The following is a 22,646-nucleotide window of genomic DNA, read 5'->3' as shown; positions in this document are numbered from 1 at the left end:
GGCACAAGTGCAGTGTTCATGTCAGTGGGGCGCTTTTTCTTTTTTTTTGGCTGGCAAGAGTTGTTTTGGCGTTGCTGCTGTTGTTGTCGTACTTTCTAGTGAACCAAAGGAAGGCCGTGAGACCATTGAGGGAAGAAGGAAAGGTATGCAAGGGAGATTAGCGTACATGGGAATGAATTCAAGGAAGGTCATGAAAGAGGTCACGAATGTCAGTGGAGTGAGGCTAGAGTGGAAATCGTGTGTTGTACGAGAAGCAATTAGGACCGGGTCATAAACAAATCTTGAGAGACAACTCGCTGGGTCGAATGACCCCAAGGCTGAAGAAAATTGGGGTCTTCGAATGGGACGTCGTCTCAAGAAGCATCGGTACGCATTCGAAAGGATAGAGTAGTACAGAGAGAAGTTGGAGTGGTGTCAGATTAAGTGGTAGAGTGTGACGAGTACTGGCATCTGGCAGTGTGGACAGTAAGGGGGTGTGACAATACTAAACTCCAGTGGCGGTATGTTGAAAGTGGTCTAAAATACAAAGGTCAGAGTTACAATGACTCGTGGACAAATACCCCTCAGGGAGGGGGGAGGGGGAGAGAAGGGGAAGCGTGTGTCACCATCAGGGCGGTTTATTCACGTAGGGCGGTTTATTCCCTTACAGCCCCTAACTATTAGACCTCCATCTCAGTAGCCTGCTCATGTTCTAGAAGCACTGCAAGTGCTCAGAAGCACTTTTCTTAATTTTTTTTAGCTTTTGACTACGAAAGCTATTTACACACAAAATACATTTAAATATACACACAGGGATAATTTATATTCCTAAAGAGAAGGACGGAGCCTACTAACCGTCATTGTCTAATGTTAGGGATAGCCTATGCTCAGGGAATGAATATGTTTCTGCGTGCTCACCTCGCGTTATATTGGTTTGCGTCCTTTTTTGACCATGAAAACAAGGCTGCAGTCTTCAGCTACCCCTTCGGCTGTTTTTTTATCAGCGGCTTGTCAAATGCACTAGAATGTTCTGTGTCTCACAATTGCTACTCTTTCCAGCAGGCAATCCTGACTACTCATGGAAAAAGAAGCTCTGCTAATAATTTACAGTTCTTAGGGACGAAGACAGCGTCCCTTTCAAGCAGAGGTCATAACTGTACATAATTCATTCAGTACTCAAAATGAGGACGAGCCGGATTCGCTGAAAATCAGAATCACATTCAGATTATGGTGCATGCACCGAATTCTGCACCCAGGCTTGAATCGCGCTGTAGTGGAGGGCGCTGGAGTAATTTTTACATGTGGGGATCATTTACGTGCGCCGAAATCCCTATATACTATATTATATACACACTATGATGATGGTGATTATGATGATGGGCACATTTCATCGTCATCATCATTATCATCATCTTACAGACATCATGGGCTGCAGAGAGAGAGAGCGAGGTTGGGGGGCCCAGCCCATCCCCCACGGGAAAATGAAAACTTTCCGCCTATGGTCTCCCCAATCGATAAGGATGATAGCATTATTAATAATATTATAGACTTATCCTGAACAGAGAAGGATGAACTCAGAAGCCCTACTCTCAAACTTACACCAATAAATGCTTATTACCACTAGTCGCTATCTTCTAGACCAAATCTCTGGATTCACAAAAACAACGACAAAAATACCCACGATTGCTTTTAGCGGACCCGCACTGTCCGTATGCTGCATTAAAGCTACAAAAGACAACACCGTTGATGCTAAATTTTAGCCGTGCCACCACGGTGGCCGCAACGGCATTGGTTCTGAACGCTCGAAGCTTCTGCCCTCAATATTTTTATGGTCGAAGCCCCTTAGGGGCTTGTGCTGTCGGCGTCTCGTGTCGTCGTCTCATGTCATCGTCGATGTAGTGACGGTACTAAAACCCCGGGACAATCGTTTACGCCTCGCGCTAGAACGTAACGCGTATACTAAAAGAACCCCCTGGGGCACTCGTTTTCCAACACCTCCCGCTTGAACGCGTCGTTCTTCGAAGACACGAGACTTTTACAGCAAAGCTGTATACCTTTACCTCCCAACGGTTTCATCTCCGTTTGCAAAAACGCTAAGGCTCCAAGAATACAGTTGCATCGCCCCTCCCCAGGTTTTGGGTTAGTGGAGATGGCCCCGGAATTTTTTTCCTTGGGTGTATTCTTGGAAAACATACGAGGGCACCTAAGCATGCATTCTCCTGTTATGTGAGAACGTCTGAGCGTCCCTCCTCATAACTGAAAACAACAGCAAGATGTCTTCCCAGCAACGCATTTGTGTTCATGAGTGAAGCTGTCTTTAGAATATCGGTGTAAGCTTGACCTTTGCAAGCGGGCTTTCTGAGATTGTGTGTTTCCCACTGCGGATTCCTTAACGCAAAGATCACAAGGCTAACGATGACGGGCCTCCGACGGACTCCATGCGTTTTGGTAGCCGCGGAACACCACAGGGTTCGGTCCTATCCCCCTTTCCTTTCAATATGGCTATGATTAAACCACCTGTTCTACTACGACAAACCTCAGTTCTAAATGCGGATGGGGCGACTGAAGCCTACTCACACCTGCTTACTTCGGCACACCCTTTATCTTGCCACCCGTTCGCCCCCAGCGCCTCACAATTCGGTATCAGATGCCGTATATTGCTCCTGAAAAATGCCTTCGAAGCCATTGATTTGTGTTTAGAAGTACAGCGGCCTTTAAAGGGACCACACAAAGACAAAATGCAAGTTTGGTTCACCAAAAAGATTGCCTGGTTAGAATCATGCTGACACCACTTTTTAACGTGAACTGCGCTCAAATAATCTATATAGTTAGGAAAAAATGTATAACCATGCGACCCACTAGCTCATTTCCCGCAACAGAACCTATGATGTCATATGTGGAAGCTCTGAAATTGGCGGAGGTCGGCAAAAGCAAACGCAAAAAATTAGGCAGAGCGTATAAGCTTGCCGAACGAGCTATTTGCGCTTAAATTTAGGGTACATTATTTTTATATCAGTAAGAAGGGTAGGACAAACAGTGGAAGTTACGAAAGCCCACGTCAACATAGAAGCGCCGATGCGTAGTGCTGACGGTACTGCGCGCACTATGCTTGGTTTAGATGCACAGCACTTCGAGGCTTGGGGTTGTTTCAGACGACACTGGCCGACTGACGCAAGCGACGGTGTCTTGCGTGACCATATTTGTCGAGCGAGCACCATGTTTCACGAAACGATCATTTTCTTCATGAACAAAAACAAGCCGGGTTTAAATACGGTCACAAACAAACCAAAGGCAGATAACGGCTTGATGATGATGATGATGATTGCTATTGGTTTCCCCTTTGAAGCGGGGTGATGACATGTCATCTTACCAAAAAGGATTAATATACCCATGTTTTACACTCTTGGTTTAATACTAGCGCTGCCTAGGGCAGGCACAAAAAAGGCTTATTAGGCGGGGTGGTGGCACCGTCTAGGTTGAGTAACAGTAAACAAGTCTCCGCTCCACACCAAGTGTAGCAGAAAGAACTGTTCTTATGATGCTACGGCAAGCGTCGTTCAAACACACGTTTTGGCGCGAGGATTAGTGGGAACGGATCCTGCTAATCGACAGGGCTGAGGAGGTTGCTGGTGGTGAGTGGATGCCACCGGCTACAAGCGACCTGAATGGCATTAACTGAAATAAAGTTTTTCTGTCTGTCTGTCTGTCTGGCGCGAGAATCAAAATTTTAGGTTAAATCGATTATTTCGCAGTGAATAAAGCATTGTTTGCTCGAATAAAACTTCTATTTTGTCTTCATGGCCCCTTTAAGGACATCGTTGTAAGCTTTGTCTTTGTAAACCGACTTTCCCATATTGTGCGTTGAACAGCGAAATGGAATCGCAATCTTGCTGAACGCTTCCCCAGCGTGACTGTATACGGTTTAAGCGGAAGTTTGTGGCCCACTAACAATCCACAAACAGCTCTTCCTGTCATCCGCCTTCACAGAGTGGATTGGCGCTGAATTTCTTTTCTATAAAGTTCACTGTATACGGGAACGCCGCATGGCACACCTTCAAATGGCGCGCACGTCCTTCAGGCACTGAAGAGACGAAAACAGGGAACTGTGCTTTGTGCACAGGCCGACACGCCACTGCGCAAGTGCTGCCCGGCGTCTGCACGTAATACGTGCTTCTTCTCATCGTGCTGCCGACGTGCTGCATCACCTGAATAGGAGGCGGCACCTAAAGCAGTCAGCCTTTTTCTTCTGTCAGCTTCGAGATAGGCTGCGTGAGTCGCGGATCGCAACGGGCCCCTCGTGTGATCACTCCAACGATTGGCTGCGCCCAGGTACTAAGGCGCCGTGCTGTAGACATCGACCACGTTCGTAAATTGCTGCTGGGTAATGTTCGCGTGACCTAGGACGGAGGGTGTTAATAATGGAAGGGCCAGCTTTGGAGTGGCTTAGAGCTTTTTTTTTGCCTTCGCTCTCCCTGTACGACAGCCGCGGAGGTGCGACAAAGGTATGGGGTGAAGCAGCGAAGAGAGCGTCTAATTTAGAAACCGGTTCGTAATAGGGATCTATGGCAATGCTTTTTCTGAAAACGTCGAATGGATTGAGGTTCAGTCGACTGATCGCTTGAACGTAATCGTCCTATTAACGGGCAATCAACAAGTTGGCTTAATCAAAATATGGCAGGTGGCTTGGTTCAGCCAAACACGAAACGCCTTGCCAAAAGCAGCGCACATTACTGTTAAAAGCTTTGCCCAGTACACCACCGTCGTTATGTGCTACACTGCGGGTATAGGCTTCGGCGGTGTACGCACCTGGGAGTGACCGTACAGGCACAAATTCTTGTGTTTGACCCTCCCCGTGCTTATTCTCTGATTGATTAATGAATAATTATAATTATTTAACGAATAAATTGATTGATTTATTTATTGGTCGATTAATTAATTGATTGATTGATTGATTGATTGATTGATTGATTGATTGATTGATTGATTGATTGATTGATTGATTGATTGATTGATTGATTGATTGATTGATTGATTGATTGATTGATTGATTGATTGATTGATTGATTGACATGTAGGGCTTTGGGGATGTGGTCAGGAGTCAGATGTTGAACAAGGTGGGACTCAAAGCACCGCCTTGAGGAACACCTTGTGTAATCTCATGCCGAATCCTGTCGCCTTCATTACTGGTCATGTAGACGTAGCGGTTGTGTAAGTAGTCGCAGAAACAGAAGTACATGCACCACCGTAGCTCTACAAACGTCATCTCCTTTCGAATAGCTCCGTGAGCAACACCATTATAAGCTGCTTTAGTGCCGAGAAAAACAGCTATTGCTAGATCGTTCACAGACTTTCTTTGATTAATATCATTCACCAAAGCAATGACGTTGCAGGCGAGAAATTTTCGATATTGCTTCAACGTAGCCTGTCCGCCCCTACTTGTTGTAAACATAAAGAAACTTCTGGGGGTCGTTACTACCGAGGTGTTGCAAGGTTCAATGACGCCATCAGTGCCTGAGAACTTTTTTGCACGTTATTTACGTAAACGAGCGGATAATACAATGCTTAGCCTTGCTCACGTTCCGATTCAATGAACACTCAGATGTAATGCACAAAGTTTTGGTGATCTTGAACAACTTTTCCCCCTAACGAGTTCCTACGTCTGACGCAATAACAACTCAGAAAAAAAAGTTGCAGACGAGCCCTGAAACAGGCCACGATAGAAGGTCGTACGGCAGGGAGAAGCGAAGAGAACACGGTCATCTATTTCATCTATTTTTCCGTCCGCCAATCTCCTGAGAACCGCATCAGCAGAGCATTCCGTGCCCTGCTCAGGCCGTACGCTATACAGACGCGCTCAGTTTGCGTGCAGTCTAACACGAGCTCCGTTCCTGGCGCGAAAAAGAACAGGCACCACACGACTGCGGTGCGAGATGGAGGGGAGCCTTTTTCCATCTCTCTTTTGTGTATCGACCGCGGGGAAGGCCTACGCGGTCTGGTGTGCTGCCAACAATGGATTGTCGACCCGGTTGCAATAACCGCGGAAGCTTCGATTCTCGCGCAACTGACTAGGCGACTGTACTTGTTTCCATTTCCCATCGCCCCCCGCTACGCGTAGCAGACGATCCTTGACACGCGCTGCGGCGGCGGGAAAGCAGACGACGAGTTTTTCGCGCGGGACCATTTAGCAGACGATATTTTCTCGTAGCAGACGACGCTTCTCTCGCGTGAGTTGCTTTCGGTACTTTCGCGCTGTGGATATGGCTGTGGCTATGGCTTTGTGTCTGTCGTCACCGTCCGTGCTGCTGCGACCCGCTAACAACATTTCTCTTCACTCTGCCGCCTCCGCCGCTTCTCTTTTTTCTCCCCCACGTTGCCTAATGTAGTCTCCACGATGGTAATCAGATTGCCATCTCGAACGCTCTGTAAAGGCACTTAGGAGGACGAACCTGCACTTTCCGAAAGTTTTGGTCCAGTTCTGGGCGCAGCGAGTCTAATCATGTTGCTAGAGGGATGGCGCACTTGGGGAAGTAAGGCCAAACAATCATCTGGGGCGGTATTCTCGAGTTTTGTCCCTTTTACGTCCCTTTCAAAAGTGTCCCTTTTGGCGAGCACTGATTGGCTAAAAGCAAACAACCGGAAGTGACATGACGCAAACACGGCAAACCTACTGCCAACGCTTCCTGCTTAAACGGAAATACGTCACAGTGAAAGGTACGCAAAAGGGACGTTTTCAAAAGGGACAGTTACGAGAATACCGCCCCTGCTTTGTTCACGTGCGCTATCTTCAAAACACGGAGAAATGTACAACAAACGGTGCATCCACCTGAGGAACTGTATTGCCGTTCCAACACAATTCAAGTCTTAACAAATAACGGCAGGACATCCCTTTGCACGTTTAGCAGGGATGCGTGGCATTTGTGACAGGACAGTCCAGACAAGTACCGAGATTAGTTTAACCCGTCCGGGCGATTTTCTTCTTGAGTTCCTTTGGAAGATTTCTTTGTGTTGTAAATCATCAAGGCCCGCAAGCACAGTTGCTTTGTGATCACTTTTGGATCATTTTGGAATACTTTTTGTGCGCGTTTGCTTTTTTTCACGTAACAGTAACGCCGCCGTTTTGTTCCACGTAGCGCCTTATCTACCAGGCAGCCAGCACTGACACCTGCGCCGGCCCAGCGCCACTCTCCTGCGCCGCTTCGCCTACTTCTGCTCCCCTGCTTTCAATCTTCGCCTCTACGTCAGCCTCCTCAGCTATTCTGACACCCTTGCCCATCATCGATACAGAAAACAACATTCCCTACCACCACATGTCTCACTCTCAAGCCAACACTCCACCACATACCGCAGGCTACAAACTCAATCCCCCTCACTCGGAATCTAGATGTCATTATTAACACGAAAGTGTTTTATTCTGGGAAACACAAAGATTTTACTGACATCATATCCGTCACGGAAATGACGCCAGTACAACTAATCAAGCGGGTAAACGGTGCGCCCCTGCACACAGGGTCTTCTTGAGGGGAAGCAACCTTTAGTACTAAAGAGTACGTTATACTTAGTGTTGTTCGTTTTCGGGTTTTATATTTTAACACGACAGTGTTTTATGCCAGGCTAGATCAAGATTTCACTGACGTCATATCCGTCAAGGAAATGGCGCCAGCGCACCTTTGCAGAACCGACCCGCCAGCAGGACATCGCTCGCCAAGCGCACCACAAGACAGCCGCCGATCCGCAAATCATGCTCAGCTGCAGATTTCGTTGCACTTTTAGTTTTCCTGTTTTACCGATTCCTATGACAGAGGAATCAACCACAGTTTTTTTTTTTTTTCGCGCACCAACTCAGCTGCCTCCCTTCAACACATCCTACAGAAATAAACATCCATCTCGGCGGAGTGCAAGCACATGACCCACGTGACCTCAACCTTGCTACGATCAAAACCCATCAAGACTCATCGAGACCCCTCCCTAAAAGAATAACTGCGCCGCGTAGCGGAGGTCACCGCATTGCCCAGCTGCTGTGCGCTGGACCCGTGAAGAAAAGCGCAGGGACACTTGCGCAGTTAGAAACTTCCCTGCTAAAGTTCTCTCTCTCTCTCTCTCTCTCTCTCTCTCTCTCTCTCTCTCTCTCTCTCTCTCTCTCTCTCTCTCTCTCTCTCTCTCTAGCTATCTATCTATCTATCTATCTATCTCTATCTATCTATTTCTCTCTCTTTCCCCTCCCAGGAAGTCGTCTCTTCTTTTGCGTTTGCTCGCTCTTGCTGCCTACGCTTGCGCATCTCGTAAAGACCTACCTTCCACCACGGAGGAAAAACGCTTAGAAGAAGCCCCGCTTCTCATCCGTGCATTGCGAGAAGTTAAGCAAAAATCCCGAGGATTTTTGACGCTCTCGGGAGGTCACCGGCAACGACGTCACAGCAACGGTGGCGAAAGGCCTGACCAACGAAGCCTTACGTCACAGCGCGGCCCAATCGGCATCCAATTGTTGACAGGCGCAGATGGAACGGACGACAGGGAATCGTGCGAAGGCGCAGGATGCGGCGAGGGCACGTAAAATGTAAGCAAAAAGGGAGGCATCTTAAAATTGCGTTTTCAGCTTTCCTCTCCAAAGCTTTCCTCTCCGCAATGTCAACCGAAGTTTCTCTTATAATTGTTCTCTACCGGCGCATTGCCAAGATCAGCGGCGCCTTCCCCAGCCTGAGCCTCGCGCCCGAGCTTTCGCACTCCCTTACTGCGCATGAGCGACACCCCAATGGCATCACACGCCATCTTTACCTTTCGCCGTGTACCCTCATTTGTTCTCTCCTGTTCGGTGTTCGCCTCAATAAAGCTTCATTGTACTTCATAGTAATGCTTTATACTAGTGGCATGAATTTTTTGCAGTTTGATCATATGTATGCTTACGCGTCGAAGGGTTATGAGAAGTCAATACGAGCGTTCGAAGGCAAATCACAAAATTAGGGGGTGTAATAATGGTAACTCACGTGATTGATTGTAGAGTTTAATGCACCGACGCAACGCAGGCGATGAGGCGCGCCGTAGTGGAGAGCTCCGGATTAATTTTGACCAACTCTGGACCTTTATCGTACGCCACAATCTCGTTCACACGGGCGTTTTTGCTTTTGGCCTTCATCAGAAAAGCGGCCGCCGCGGTCGGGAATCGAAACCGCGACCTCGTGCTCAGCAGCGCAACGCCCTAGCCACGGAGCCACCACGGCGGGTAACCACACAAATAGCACCAGAACGCAATATGAAAGGGGCTTTTCCCAACAACCCCTCCAAACTTGCTCAAGAGAAATCCGCAGAGTTTAGTCTCGAAACTTTCCGACAGCAGGTGTCAAGCTTCCGAGGCATCAAGCACGGCCTTTGGGTCGCGGGGATCAGACACCCGACGTGGGAACAATCGGTGCAGAAGTTTCGCCAGAATGCAAATTAGGAGCGTAACGAAAAGGAAGGCAGCCTTTGTTCAATCCTCCGCCGGGAAACCAGTCTCAAACGCACAACTTCAGGCCGATCGACGCCGGCAGGAGCCGACACTCCCCACCCCCCCCCCCTCCCCCCCCGCACAAAATTTGCATTCGCAATTTCGCTTCTAATGTATTCCATCCCGCAATCTCAATCTGTCATTGTCTACACGCCGGAGAAACGCAATAACCTCGCGCATGTCATGAAACGTGCGAGGTAGCGAGAGAAGTGAAACGAAAACTTTAAATCGAATTACCGTTTCGCTGTGTTCGTTTTCTGAAAAATCGAGTTCCGCGCGACGCGACTGCGCATTTATGAAATGCTCAAGTGGGGAGCGACGATGAAAGGACATGTCATATATTTTCCACCTTGCTGGAATATGTCTTTTAACACGGAAGTGTCTTATTGCGGGATTCACGACGATTTCACTTACGTCATATCCGTCACGGAAGCGACGCTAGTACAACGAAGCAAGCGGCCTGTAAAGGGTGCACCCTGCACACAGGGTCTTCTTGCGGGGAAGCAACCTTTAGTACTAAAGAGTACGTTATATTTAAGTTTGTTTGTTTTCGGGTTTTATATTTTAACAGCAGGACGTCGCTCGCCGAGCACACCCATAAGACAGCCGACGACCCGCAAATCCTGCTCAGCGGCAGATTTCGCTGCACATTTCACTTTCGTGTCTTACCTATTGCTATGACAGAGGAATCAACGACCTGACAGCGAAACTCAAGCTAAGCAGGGTGGAACACAACGTGACATGAAGGTAATAGAGTGAACTAGGCCTTGTTGTAACGATGCTGTTTTATTCTAAATCTCGCTTTATAAGAAGCGTTTTATGGTTCCCACTAACGTTCATTGAAAGCATATATCCCCTCTTTTAACGAAGCATTGCTCATAGGAAACCCAGTTTTCTGTTGCGATGACTGCGTTATAACCAGGGTTTCAATATAAACATGTGGTATAAAGGGGCCATGAAGACAAACCCAATTGTGTGTAATTTAGAAGAACGAGGCTTAAGTGCCTCATTCGCCTCCATTCCAGCCACGAAAGAGGTTTTTGTAACCGCAAAACCTCAAGAATTATTGAAAAACTTTCAAATTCCGCTCTACAGTGACGTGGTATTGGTTGCAGTGACGTCATAAGGGCCAGCACTAAAAACATAATTTTCATTGTGTTACGTGCAGGTCAGAATTCAAATGATGCAATCAAACTGAACTAGAGACCCCCGTGCAATCGTCCAGGCATGGTCCTTAGCGATGAATTAGTGTAAAGCGGCTGTCAATAGCACAAACACCCGCCGTGGTGGCTCAGTGGCTAAGGCGCTGAGCTGCTCAGCACGAGGTCGCGGGTTCAATTCCCGGCCGCGGCGGCCGCTTTTCTGATGGAGGCGTAAAGCAAAAACGCCCGTGTGTACGAGGTTTCTGCGCACGTTAAAGATCCCCAGGTGGTCAAAATTAATCCGGAGCCCTCCACTACGGCGCGCCTCATCACCTGCGTTGCATCGGCGCGTTAAACCCTACAATCAAACAAAAGCACAAACAAGATTCTATGACGTCATAAAAAGTTGCTGGAAAGTGACAAGGCTGTCGCCTCTGCTTCACATGTTTCTTTTAATCATCTGTATTTGTTGTTGACATCATTAGCATGCTTAGTTGCAGCTTTAGTCCTGCTTGCAGGGCGTGACGATGGAACATGTTTTCTAGGCGTTTGCTTATGTATGTTCGGCGCATACGCCTATTTTGCCTGATATTTGGGGCGTCAGCCCTTGAATAAATCAGTTGTTAGCTACGCTCGTCCTGTTGTCTTCCCTATGTGTGTCGCCCTTCTGCGCAATCCTCGTGGCTTTTCAAAAAAACTTATCATGGTCTGCAAGTCCCCATTGCACTGCCAGAGAGTACGGAACTTTTCATTACCGAAACTTGGGCACATCTAGGACTCTAGGTTCCTGTATTACCTGGATTACCTGTTCAAAGTGTGTGATGTTGCAATCTAGGCGTGCAACATGTAGTCTTTTAAAAAGAGCGCAGCTCTTAAGCGCCCACTCCTGTGGTTTCGCGTCGTCCGTCGCCGTCGGCCTCGTTGTAACCGAGAGAAAGAGGACACCTAAGATAGAGCGACCTAGAGCCACTAAATAAGCTACGCTAGAGCGACCAGGAAAACAGGGGAAGAGAGAACGGTGAACTTGTGAGGGGGAGGGCGGTATGCCGAGGGTGCCTTGCGAGACGCGCTCGGCGGCGGCAACGCGCTACGAGATAACGCCAGAGTAGCGCGCGCCATTGTGCGATCACTGATGACGCGATCACTTCATGAATTCAAGTAAGTGCTGCCCGAGCAGGGGCTCAGCGCCGCCGACGTCAGAATCCAGAGGTGCGCGCCGCGGAAGCCGCAGCTATACGCCGTCGCTGACAAGACTCTGCAGTTCACGCTGCGCCACTTTCGCATTAGAAAGTACCGTAATCGCCAGCCTTTTTTTTTCCACTCCTACTCCTATTCTGTAATTATGTCTTTCTATGCCGCCCGCCCCTTCCCCCCCCCCCCCCCCCCGATTTATTTCGCGGCGTGAAGCATTGAAACCTTGCCGCTTCACTGGCATGTGGATATAGTACACTTGCTGAGTCAAATCTTCCCGCTTTTTTAATATTGCTAACCTACGTTTCTAGCGCCGAAGCAGTCACCCATTATATCGATATTCATGATGTGTGTTCCGCACCACTTAGTTCATATACAATTGTCAACAACAGAAGTTTCCCCAAGCATTTTGAGGTAGGTCATTAAGCCGAGTGTCTACGAAAGAACTTAAATCCCCCTTTTTTAACAGAAAGAAGGTTAAAACGCGAACCTTTCTTTTGTCCAACTTAAGTCAAAGCCAAAGTCCAAAATCCAAAATTCTTCGATCATGTCGGGACGACGAAAATCACATGGACGTCAGCTTCATAACGCGAGGGACCCAGGTTCGATTCTTACCACGGGAAGCGTTTTTTCTTTCTTTATTGGGGAGCTCGATGTGGCTCGCTTGTTGTAATCATCATCGTTTTATGAGACGCATTGAGTGAACTTGGCTTTCCTGCAGTGCCTTATAGCGCGACATCGCACACCATCAGTCAATCATAGAAAGCTTCGCTTTAAAACCTTCGCGGCATCAATGGGCTGGTCAGTTAAAAAATCCCTGTCAGAGATTTTAGAATGCCCTTTCACAATAAATACGAGTGATTTCACGCTTTCGGCTCCGATGACTTCAGGATGCAACAGACTCCGATGTAACAAATACAGGAAGTGTAACTTGCATTAGCGTGCACCCCGGGGTTCGGTAGCTAAGGTGTACCCCCAAAGAGCACGAGGTCACAAGCTCGATTCCTGCCCCCTTGGGCTGTGTCTCTTACAGAGGCGAAAAGCCAACCCACCCATGTTCCAATATTTTGGCTCACATTAGAAACCCCGAGGGGTTTTTAAATTGCTCCGTAGCCCTTCATTACGCAGCGTGCCTTAAAGCTCGAATGGTGGTTTTGGTAAATTAATACCCCTGTCACACGGCAGGTCTAATGATATTCTGAGCAAATGTCATTCGCTCTAAATGTCATCAATTTAGCGCTACACGAGAATGCCGAATGTCATTTGAGGCGAATGGCCTTTAGCGGCTAACAAAGGTCCGGTAGCTCATTCAGTAGCCAAATGACTAGCCTCGACAGCAGTGGCGCGTCAGTAGAGAAAAAAGCTCAGTAATACACCAAAGAATACTGTTTCTAAAAACTGTTAGTAAAATTTTATTTTCCTTTTTATGTTTTTCAAGTAAAGGAAGACAAACATAGTACTAACAAAAAAGAAAATCTCATCCCCGGTGCGCGCGCTACCGTAATGCGGATGTTTCGCGGACTTGTCTCGGCTTGTGATGTCTACTGATGTCACCTAAAGCGGTGATTTTCCTGTTTTTATTTTAAAAATTATTTGTTATTTTTTTAAACATATTATCTATGAAAACTTTCTAGATGAACTTGAAGGCTAATTTTGCGGTTTTGCGATGTCCCTAATTGTGACCGCTATCACGTTCAAACGACATTTGTTTCGCCGTGTAGACCCTCACGGCCAAACCAAATATCATTAACAGCTAATGTCATTCACTTCGAGGGACATAAGATTTGCTGTGTGAAAGTGGTATTAGCCCTCAGTGTTAATTTCTGATGCTGCGACCTAGCCTTAAACTCGACATCAACACAGCGATCAAGTTTCAAACTACGGGCACCCCTATGACCGCAAAGCCGTCCTTAATGTGTTTCAATAAAACATTAGCCGACCGAGACTCAACCGTCCGCAGTTACCAAGCCTACGTGCACCCCCCCCCCCCCCCATCTATGTTGATTAATCGCCGAGCGCAATAGAGCAACCGCAATCAATCTTGTTGCCTTGGCCCCTTCCTGCCCTTTTAATCCTTCCAGCCAAACGTTCAAAATATTTTCACGTGTTCAGGACAACAGTCTAGATTAAGGCACACTACGTAGCGGTAATAAAATTATAACAAAAGAAGTATTAATTATTGAGATGTTAATATTGAACTACATACTTTGCGGTGCGCAACCGAAAGATCTCATAAAAATACGCGAAGAAGAAACGAAATCGACGTTTTTCCTGCACTACGCCGAGACGAACTATTAAAAATTTATTCTCGTTCAAACCATCGCGTCGCAGGGGGATGGGGATATAGAATAAAAATGGGTAAAGAGACAAGGAGGCTAAAGCTGCAACTGGAAATTGATCTGGCTCTTGGTGACGTCAGTCTGTTATTTTTGTTGCATTGCCTCCGCAGACGGAGCAATCAATGGAGGTGTAGAGGTGCATGATGGTAAGTAAGGAGAAGCGTACGGGTAGAATTCTTTAAAGGTGCGGCCAGAACGGGAGGGTGTGGCCCGCATTGTAAGCTCAGCAATACGAAGTCGGAGAGAACTTAGCTTTGGACAGTGTTAGACCGCAAGTGGATCCAAGAAGGAAGGTCAGCCAGCATGTACAGTCACGAGCAAAAGTTTAAGGACCAGAAAAATGGCAGTTTTAGGCTATTTCTCTTCCGATAGCAGCCCGACAAACTACCGTGTGCATCGAGACGTCGTATAGTTACTGAAGTAATGTAAAATACCTCACATAGTACCTCGAGCTGCAGTGCGGCAGACAAATAACCCAATATTGCTGCTTTCGTGGTCCGTAAACTTTTGCTCGTGCGTGCATACCTTCGAGATCCAGCATATCATAGACACGCTTCGTCTCTTCAGCTTGAAAGGTATAATACTGTCTAAAGCTGCGGCACACTAAACACTGCTAACGTGTGAGAATGTGGAAGCCTTACACTTTATTTTAAGCCATTAAATTTTGGGGAAAGGGGGGGGGGTGTTAATGCGCCGAAGCTACACCTGTGTTATGAAGCACGCCTTAGTGAAGGGCTCTGGATTAACTTTGACCACCTCAGCATCTTTCGCGTGGGCCGAAATGTCGACCCAAGGGCGTTCTAGCTTTTCGCCTCCACCAGAAAAGCAGCCACCGCGGCCGGGATCAAATCCGGGATCAAATCCAGCACAACGCATTAGCCACTGAGCCACCACGGCGAGTTTTATTTTATTCTGTGTGGTCCCGTGTGTGTAATAGTATATGTCTGTCGAGACTATATCTCCTTTCACCACATTGTTTTTGTCATAAGAGTAAGTGAAACCTCGTTAAACGATACCTGACGGGGGCACGAAGCAAGTACATAGTAACCGGCACTACGGTTTATCCGAATGAATTAGGTTAGAGGGAAACCGAGTCGGGGATTTGGATTAACTGCGTATAAAAAGAAACTACGGCTTATGCATGTGCGGTTTACCGAGCATATATGTCCGGTCTGTAATCGTTGAGTGCCAAGGACTGGAGTGGTGCCGACTGGTGATGGATTTGCCTTCACAAAGTGCCTGCCTCTTTGCTTGCAAGGATAATTTTTTTGTTCTCTCGCACCGCGACCGTCATATCCGGGAATTCCCAACTTCTGGACAGAAAACCCCGACTGGCACCGAATCTTCATCCAGCAGTCTAGCACCTATCGACTTCACTTACAACTCAAGGCTCTCACACTACATACCCATAAAAAGAACATATCCTCCTTAACACCCCTCACAATCAAACCAGCAAGCATACATACTCCGAATACTGCAAACAGAAACATTTTGCAATCCCAGAATCCTCTCGAAGCCATCACGATCCCTCTTCTCGGCGGGCTGTCCGCACTACAACTCACAGGGGGGTACGACGTGCCGTCAGGTGAGTTGTAGTGCGGGCAGTCAATGCCACGACAATCCGGCAGGACAATATGGCAGGACAATCTGGCAGGACAATGCAGGTGGTACGATGTACCATCTGGCATTGTCCTGCCCACATTACATCCAACCCATTAACAGCCCCTTCCTTGAGCAGTGGGAGTCTGGTCTAACCAGCTCGGCGCCGCAAGATCAAGAATCCCTGGTGCAACGAGCCCTAGATTCGGCGCAGGCTCGCGGTCTCCTGGATATAGAAGGCTGTTCACATACCGACCTCGTACACTCTCGTTCAAATAAATGTTTACTCTCCCTCCCTTGCATATTCTCCTGAAGAGTACTACGATGGGCGACCGGGTTTTACGGCTTCCGCTGAGATATCTGCTTCGCAGAGACCGACAACACAGACTTGTCTAATGGTGCGATTGTGACCTCTTATAGCAATCCGGTCGTTTTCTTCTTTACCATCTTCTCCTACAGTATCCCTACAAGACGTGTTCAGCGATACTGCATATCAACCGATCAGGGTGATTTCGCTGCAGCAGGACATCCAGCCACCAAAACTGTTCAATCGCCTGAAATTTCACACAGCAAGTACTCACTACCATGAAATACCTTGATGAATATGTTTGCCTGACGGAAGCAAACAAGAGGATGATATGGACTGCAAAACTTTAAGGTGTGGTGTTGTACCGCTAGAAAGGGTGCTGTCAAATACATCCTAAATAATTTAAGGTGGTGCGTGTAATCTGTTCGTTAAGTATTTGCGGGAAATATGACCAGTTGAGACTGTGTAGGTGGACCCATGTTACCTTGAGCGTGTGGAGCACTTATGACGGTGAGAGTTGATTCAGACAAGTGTGATGACGCCTTCTTCATATGTGAAGTCGGGTACGTTGCGTCTTTAGCAAAGAGAGTATCTTATATAGAGACTGTATGGGGCCATTATCACCATTAGTACCCGGAAGGGGCAATTGTACATCGAGCGCTTTTGTAGCCAGGATGACTTGGCGCCTATACATTGGGCCGCTATCTCAATAAAAGGAATTCGTTGGTTGTGTGCTACGCTGTACTCGGCGTCGATTCTGGGCGGTCGCGGTTCCCACGAAGTCCTAGACGCGTGCAGCACACCGGTGGTGTACTGACGCAAAAATGGTGCTCACCACTGTGACGATGACCGCCTATATTTTTTTATAGAGGATTAACCATAAAAGCTCAGCCTGTTCAGCCTTAAAAAGGAATCTGCAGCGTTCATACTCAGCACGCGTTGCCTTCCTGCGTCGGGCTATACCTTCAGCTGCCAGTGGTGACTTTTTGTGATAGCGCGGATGAATTGACGTTGGAAAACTTCGGTGAGTATTGGTAATTGTTCGCGAGAAAAACTTCCAGATATCGCATGCCATAGCGAGGGGTTCGTTAAGACGTTAAAGCATTTCCACTCAACGTGAAAGCTGCCGAAAGGGCGGAGCATTCAGTGGTTCGCCGCAGGGGCTGTGACGCCCTTCTCCGCGCTTTGCTACGACCCCTCACGCCCTTGCCCTCTCTGTCTTACTCCTCTCCTGATGAATTGAACAGAGGTTGGTTCAATGCAATTCAATTTTCCCGCCTTCGGAGTGCTCGCGCGCCTTCTCCTGGGACAGCTCGCATCGTTTTCTTTATCTTTTGTTCCTTGTTCTGCTTGGTAAAGCACAAGCGGAAGTTCTTTTTTTTTTGTTTGCTTGCTTGCTTTCCCCTCGCAAGCGCTAGAGCCTTCCTGTGCCATTTCGAACGCGTCGTTTTGTTCTTCTGCGGCCACTTTTTTAAAGACGATAGTCTTTCTTGGGCTACTTAAACCCAGAAATTTTGGTCTGTCTGTATGTCTGTGTGTCTGTATGTCTGTCCGTCTGTCTGTCTGTGACTCGATTCAGCCACCCGGCCAAAGCAAAACAATGCCTGCGCAATAGTCTTATATAGTCACAGCTAAATCTACCCGTCTTGGTCCGGTGTAATGTTTATACTTGTCAACATTGTTGAAGAAGAACAAGCCGTTACGCAAATATGAGACAACAAATCAATACAGAAGTGATATTTGCAGAGTTCCTTTATAAAAATTCAAACATGCTTGACTTTTGCGAAATTAAATACTTCATCAACTGCAGAAAAAGAATTCACTCCGCCGTCGCCTGCTGTCGCCAGCGCCACTATAGCTTCTGGCGCCATTTTAAGAAATCAACCGGCAACAGTTACGCAAGGTTCCACTAGATAGTTTCCACGTTCTGCTTGCAACGCACGTGGAGTAGGGAAACGCGGTTCTATAAACGTTGAAGTAGGGTGCCCCGATTAACGCGCGCCTTCGCCGTACGGCAGCGTTCGCATCGAGACACCCGGTTTGGTGCAGTGGAACGCGGGAAATTTAAAATGATTTAACTAAACCTTTGGTGTCTTTACCTTACGAGGAGCGCGACGCAAGAGGAACAACATGAGAGGTGAGCGGTAAAGCGAAGGGAGGCATTTACTTGGCAAAAGTCGATAAAGACTATCGTCTTTTGACGACATTTGCAACGAAAGGAGCAGATACGCGGCCAATTTTTTTCGTTCACTATCACAAAAGCCAGCGCAATGACCATTCCTAACTAAATGGACGATACGACTGCCGGTTAATTACATATATTTTGCCTCAAACGTACCTGCAGTTTTCTTAGCACTAAGTAATGTGGACATGTATTACAAGCGTCAGCGCTTGCAGAAGTTTCGAACGGTTCTGTTGGTATAAACCTCTCGTTTAAGTATACTCAACTCCCAGCTGAGAGGCTGAATCGAGCGACAAGCGGGTATCTTTTCGAAGACTCTGTTTGAGTGCGTGACGCCACATCACTGCGGTGGCTAAATGTAGCGTGACATCGGACGAGCTGCGGCTACAAGCCGGGCCCATAAACAGCTCTGCATTTGAGAGGTACGTGATTCCTCTCTTGTTAATATGCCTTGTGTTTCCTCGCGGGCAAAACTAATCACCATTATGTATTATCGCCCTCGCAGAAAATTAGCCATATTATGAATGCGCCTCCTCTTGGTAAAACTTGAGGCCTTCGTTTTCAGGATCGCTATAAGTGTAATGCAGCGTGAAAAGCTTTTACGTTACCGGCTCACTCAGAGAAGGCGTTTTCGCGTTTCACATACTAGACGAGTTTTTCATAGAATAATTAGTCACCATTTTGTTTTTCACTGTGGCATTACAGTGTCAACTTTAAGCGCAAGAAGCAGAGCGTTTCAAAAGGACATACCAAAACACAAGATTTGATGTCTTTTTTTTTTTTTCATTCTGATGCAAAGTTATATCGCCTTAGGCACATATCCTGAGCCAGTCTATTAAAAAGCGGATGCCCTAAAACAAATATACTAAAACCAATCTTGCTAAAGCCCATCCTAAAACAAGGCATAAGTTACCTGCATCAACGCAGCACGCTTTGCGTGGTCGTTGATTGATTGTAGAATTTAACGCGCCGACGCAACGCAGACGATGAGGCGCGCCGTAGTGGAGGGCTCCGGATTAATTGTGACCACCTGGAGATCTTTAACGTGCGCCGAAATTTCGTACACACGGGCGTTTTTGCTTTTCGCCTCCATCAGAAAAGCGGCCGCCGCGGCCGGGAATCGAACCCGCGACCTCGTGCTCAGCAGCGCAACGCTTAGCCACTGAGCCACCGCGGCGGTTTTTGCGTGGTCGTCCTCCCTGTTTATTATGTGCAGGGTCAACGGCGACAAAATAAAATAACTTTTCAGTGAGAACCAATAGAGAGGCATGAAAATCACCGCTTCCCCATATGTGCATGTCAAGGAAATTTTGAGTTTGTACTTCCTCTCAATGCATCGCAACTTCGTTGGATTTATTTCTCGGCTTTGCACTGTGAACTGCTACCTGGAACAATAACCAAATTGCTAGCTCTTCCGGGATCCCACTCCCTGTAGAAAAGATCCTGCCAACGGTTACTAAACAAACAAAAGTATGGCGCTCACCTGCTGAAGGCTCTCGACCACACCGGAAGATCACTGCGGGTCACCATTGTTGCAGGACTCCCTGGTTTCCGCACAACTCACAGGTCTTGTAACACTGATCTGTTTTCTGTTTGCTTAGTCGAAGATGCGGTGCACTGCAGCGCGGTCACTGAAGAAGCTTCGACTAGAAGTCATCCTGCTTATTTGCACGTACCAGATGAGCTCCGGCGATACAGGGAGGCGGGCAGTTGGAGTCAGTTAGTCTTAACGGAGAGCAAATTGTCCCTATGTTCTTCACGAAACCACGGAACCATTTAAACTTTCACTCTAAAAAGTCCAAGCCCGAGTCACCGCGCACGCCCGACTTCCTTTTATCTCAGATTCAGAAATAAGAACTTCAGTCTTTTCTTATACTTCGTTTACGATGCAATCTGCGGGCTCTTTGCGTTGATACTAGCCGCTTTATGATAGTTTAAGCCTTTACACTATAAAATAACTCAGCCGCTCTGTTAAGCTTTGTTTTTTAAAGCTATTGTAGTTGTAGCTACGATGTTTTTTACGTCACGTCACTGTCTTTGTTGAAATGTTATCAGTCGAGTGCAAAGACAGCATGTACAGTAACGAAGATGTTACGACTGGATTGAACGAAGTCAAGAACACCAGTAATGTCCAAGTGCAGGGAGCTAGATCACTTGAGGAACCTTTGAAGCAGCGATGAGATTAATCACAGCAGCTCGTCGCCAACTTGTGGTGTACCTTGGCGTTGCGTTGCTTCCTTGGTCTATTCTTTCACGCAAGCCTCGACCGCTATGTCAGTAATGAGCTGATCCTGGATTCTAAGCAATGGAAGGGGGGAAATGACAGATCTACTTGCTCTTTTCGCACTAACAAAAATTTGCTAGATAGGTAGCTCTTCGTTGACATGCATCACAGTATGTAAAGGAATTGATCCTAGCACCTGTATTCCCTAGTCACCACTTTTCTGAGAACGCCTTCCTCTTTCTAAAAGCACAGACGTTCACCGAGAGACACCATGGTAGTAGACTACACCGCTTCGCTGCCCGGGCGCTTTGAACTGCAATCGTTAAACGCTTCTGGTCAACTCAAGGCCGTCGCAGTGGTTGTAAAAAAAGTAGCGGATGACGTCGCACCAGCTGGTCACGAGGAGGACACAGGCGGGTCCAAAAACGGTAAAGACTTCTCTGCGTGAATCTTCTAAACTAGGTCGCTTGAACCACGCCGCAAGTTGGGTCAATAGCAGTGGAGCCAGTGCGCCTCCTTGCGGCACACCAAATCTCTCCAACCGAAACTGGCGCGGGCCTGCACCACACACCCGCGTTATTGAAGCATCGAGTTGCGTAGCTTGACCCGCAACAGGCGTCGATAGACCTTGCCCGTCTCCTGCGCGGGCGTTGGTTGTCCCCAGGCGACCAGGTGTGGTAGGTTTCCTTTTTCGTACACGGCGGCTCCTGTCACTTTCACAAGGACGTGGCGGCGCGGGTCGCGCTCGATGATCGAACAAAGTGGCGCTTCCGTTTCTCAGCAAACGGTGTAATGGACGCACCGATCAACGTTCCCCGGCCTAGACGAATACCACGTGTGCGAGGCGAGTGTTGTTTTTGCAAAGCGAGCCGTTGCCCGGGGAGACAGCGGTTGCCTCGGGTAACGATCTCCGCGAGGGTGGTCTGACGAGGCGACACACAAAAGAATGCCGGTGGCGTCCGTCGCGGCGGCTGAGGTTTTGTAGTCCGGGGGTGTCACTTCATTTTATATTTTTTTCCCTGTTCGGTTTTCGTTGGTGTTTCTTTCCTTTCGGTGTTCTCGCGAAAACGGACGGAGGTCAGACGCGTGCTCTATCGAACCGTATGCATGGCGTGTAATTTCACATAAGTACGTCGCCCCTTTCAGGAATGGGAAAACTGCAGCGGCTTAGCTAGATTAGGCCGGATTTGCTTCCACGCTCCTGGTGGCGCGGATTTAATTGCCTGCAGTAGCTTTAGACCCTGCAGCCATCGCTCCGCTAGTTCGCTCTGTGAGCTGAGATGAGACGCTACTCATAAGCTCGGGCTGTCGCCCTAACAAATCCGCTGCTCTCCCCGGGGGTTCCTGGCATGTAATGTGTACGTGCCCTGGGGGTAAAACACCGATGATTACTACGGGAATTTTTCTTCCATTTTATTGTTTGATAGAGCAGGGTCAGTGCGCCTTTTCGGAAAAAAAGCAGCCTTTTTCGCTTCGCTTGGTTCCCCTCACTGAGTGAGGGAGGGAGGGAGGGAGGGAGGGAGGGAGGGAGGGAGTGAGTGAGTGAGTGATCATTCAATCGACCAATCCATTTCTTAAAAGGTACAGATATAGTGGATTGATATCAACATGAACTGTGAAAGTGTATCCCCCCTGCCCCCTAGAGGAGCAATTTGGTACAAACGAAACCTGAGGTAGTGTGACAAATTACGCTGGCTGACGGACTTTCCTTCCAACTTTCCAGTCAATAAATTAATTCATTCGTTATGCAGATACGCTTAATTAATGTGCGCCATTTGATTACTTTCACAACTGCGGGCACCGCTCTTCGGTATGAACGTAAACATTGTTATTTCAGGATTACGGAACAGGCGGCCTTTGTTTTGCGACGTTCTGTACACGGAAATGTTTTCGTGTGCGTAAGTATTGCTCGGCCGGTTCCCGAAAAATGTCCCTCGGTTTGACGCAAGGCTTCGTTTCTTTAAGGGTATTGTTCTCATACTTGATATTGTGTGAATGAATTTGGTAACGATGAGTATCTTACCTCAGATTGCCAGAGAAATGTGGCGGGATAAGGAATGTGGAAGCCAGATAACTGATTTCCTCGCCCCATCAAAAAAATTAGTAGTGGCTTAGCTGTGCTATGGCAGGATATACGTAGCGTGAGCTAAGGTTCAGGAATCCAGTCCAGTCCAGTCTAATTCAATCCAGTCCAGTGCAGTC

General features: G+C 47.7%; 1 protein-coding gene across 1 annotated transcript in view; it reads right to left on the bottom strand.

Moving 5' to 3' along the window:
- Positions 1-21,258, bottom strand: part of Ktub (Tub domain-containing protein ktub) — a 165,984-nt gene extending 144,726 nt beyond the window's left edge. The window contains exon 1 of the mRNA XM_077674638.1: positions 19,704-21,258. Coding sequence (XP_077530764.1) covers positions 19,704-19,750 — 47 coding nt within the window. The 5' untranslated portion in view covers positions 19,751-21,258. The remainder of the gene's footprint in view (positions 1-19,703) is intronic.
- Between the last annotated feature and the right edge of the window lie 1,388 nt (positions 21,259-22,646).

Source organism: Haemaphysalis longicornis, unplaced genomic scaffold (genome assembly GCF_048455015.1).
Source record: "Haemaphysalis longicornis isolate Haplotype H1 unplaced genomic scaffold, Haemaphysalis longicornis Haplotype H1 scaffold_6, whole genome shotgun sequence".
Taxonomy (NCBI): Eukaryota; Metazoa; Arthropoda; class Arachnida; order Ixodida; family Ixodidae; genus Haemaphysalis; species Haemaphysalis longicornis.
The sequence above is the reverse complement of the archived record's forward strand: the minus strand, read 5'-3'. Positions and strand labels throughout refer to the sequence as shown.